This window comes from Nanorana parkeri, unplaced genomic scaffold (assembly GCF_000935625.1).
Source record: "Nanorana parkeri isolate BGI_ZX_2015 unplaced genomic scaffold, ASM93562v1 scaffold838, whole genome shotgun sequence".
NCBI classification, from domain to species: domain Eukaryota; kingdom Metazoa; phylum Chordata; class Amphibia; order Anura; family Dicroglossidae; genus Nanorana; species Nanorana parkeri.
This window is the reverse complement of record NW_017307106.1, coordinates 596,836-598,776: the sequence shown is the minus strand read 5'-3', so window position 1 is coordinate 598,776 and position 1,941 is coordinate 596,836. Positions and strand designations below refer to the sequence as shown.

Here is a 1,941-nt window from a genome sequence, read left to right as displayed (position 1 = left end):
AACAAGACAAAATTAATGTGGTTGTATAGACTGTGACAGTGACCCTCCTCCTTGTACCCTTGTGCTTTGCAACAAGAAATACATTTTACATCCATTTCCGATTATTCCCAAATAAAGTATTCCAAATAATTTTATTTCAAAATGCACTTAAAAACGATTTTGTGTGGCACCAAAGTGAAGCAGCATCTCCAAGTGTGATTATTCATTCTATACACAAAAACTTTACATGTTGTCCAGTAGTGTAATGATCCATTGTACAAAAAGGTAAGTGCTTCCACAGGATAACAAAAAGTGAATAATAAATTATAAAAATGTTTTGTATCAGATTCTTAGAAGTATTTGCTGTTGAATATGCGTGTCTATTGTACAGTGTTATTAAAAAATCCATTTATCATTTCACGTCAAACATTTAAGAGCTACATTGTCTTTTGACAGTTCTCTCACATAACACATATATTACAAATGTTAAAATCTCAAAGAGATGTGTCGTCTTACACTATTTTTACCCAGCCCGCTGGGAAAAATACACATTGATCAAAATTGCTTTTATAGAAGTGTAAGCTCATCATTCGAAACAGATCAATAGCATCCATCTCTCCAGTTTCCATCTCGCAGTGTGCTCAGTGATGATAGAGTCTTCGGAGGCTGAATAAAACTGTATGAAATGGAAAATAATAATTAGGACCCACAAAAGGAGACTACACTATATTTCAGCCTGTACACAATTTAACTTATTGCTTTAACACTAACCTGCAAGAAGTTCTAGGTTTTCATGAAGGTATTTGTGTAAAGGTTTGAAGGGTCTCCCTCTAGCATTTATCCTGTATGTCAAGCAGTTCAGTAAGCCTCCCCGTTTATCAACGGTTAAAAGAGAAGTATTAGGAGAGTAAAATGTACTCTCCCCACAGCTTAGAGCTGGCATGACTGCAGATGTTATATGTCAGCTCTAATGTTGGGTATACATACTTTGAATTTCGGCCGGTTCTTGATGAACTGGCCAAAATTCGCTGCTTGGGTGCCGCTGCCGGCACCTTTCCATCCAGCATCCCTCGATCAGCTGATCGAAGGAGCTGGTTGGAAAATTCTTGGCTCAACAGAGCTGCCAGTTTCATTTGGGTATTCTGACAGTGACTGATCATGTAAAAGTAGGTGGGGGCTGGCACAGCTGGCTCTAGAGAGACAGAGTCAGATGTCAATCAAGCAGTCGCGTCGATCCTAACAATATTATCACGATCATTCCTGGCTGCTCTGCACGGTCAGCAGATGGCGGGTATTAGCCGACTATCTACTAACTTTGGGTCAGAGGAGTACAATAGTAGATCTATTCCTGTGACCCAAAAGAAAAAAAGGGTTGGCTTTACTTCTCTTTTAAAGCAAAGTCATTACTATAAACAGAAGATCCTGCTATGACTGAAGATCCTGCAGAATTCAAAATTTGGGGCAGTCTCAATTTCCTGGTTCCTGTAGCATGCTGTGGTTCCACACATCGGTCACTACCGAATACACCTGAGGTGTAGGTGCTGGCAAAACAAATCACAGAGCGCAGCTGGGGACCAGGAAATCGAGACTCATGGGAGTGTCAGATTTTGCAGAACCTTCAGCCAGTAGTTCATCTTCACTACTGCAGTAAATCGACAGTGTGGGCAGCAGAGCACATCCATTAAGAAATATCAAAACAGCATCTTGGGACAACACTAGACCTGAGACTGAGCCTGTTGAGACCTGCTCTGTGGGTCCACTTCCCCGGGTGAGCACCTGTCCATCATTTGTTCCCACTTGGTGGAGGTGAAAGTTTAGTTAGAACTTTGTGGCCACTGCACACCTGAAGATCTTATTTATCGTAGTGGACTACCCTCTGTGTTTTCTCTTACTCCTTCACATTGGATTTCTTCCATTTTTGGGACTATTGTGTGGACTTTATTCATTTCACTAATATATATA

At 40.6% G+C, this 1,941-nt stretch overlaps 1 protein-coding gene across 2 annotated transcripts in view; it reads right to left on the bottom strand.

Annotated features, from left to right (window-relative positions):
• Window positions 1-376: 376 nt before the first annotated feature.
• Window positions 377-1,941, bottom strand: part of SLAIN1 (SLAIN motif family member 1) — a 46,665-nt gene continuing 45,100 nt past the window's right edge. For both annotated transcript variants that reach the window (XM_018565386.1, XM_018565385.1), the window contains exon 8: window positions 377-655. In XM_018565386.1, the coding sequence (XP_018420888.1) occupies window positions 580-655 (76 nt within the window). In that variant the 3' untranslated portion in view covers window positions 377-579. The remainder of the gene's footprint in view (window positions 656-1,941) is intronic.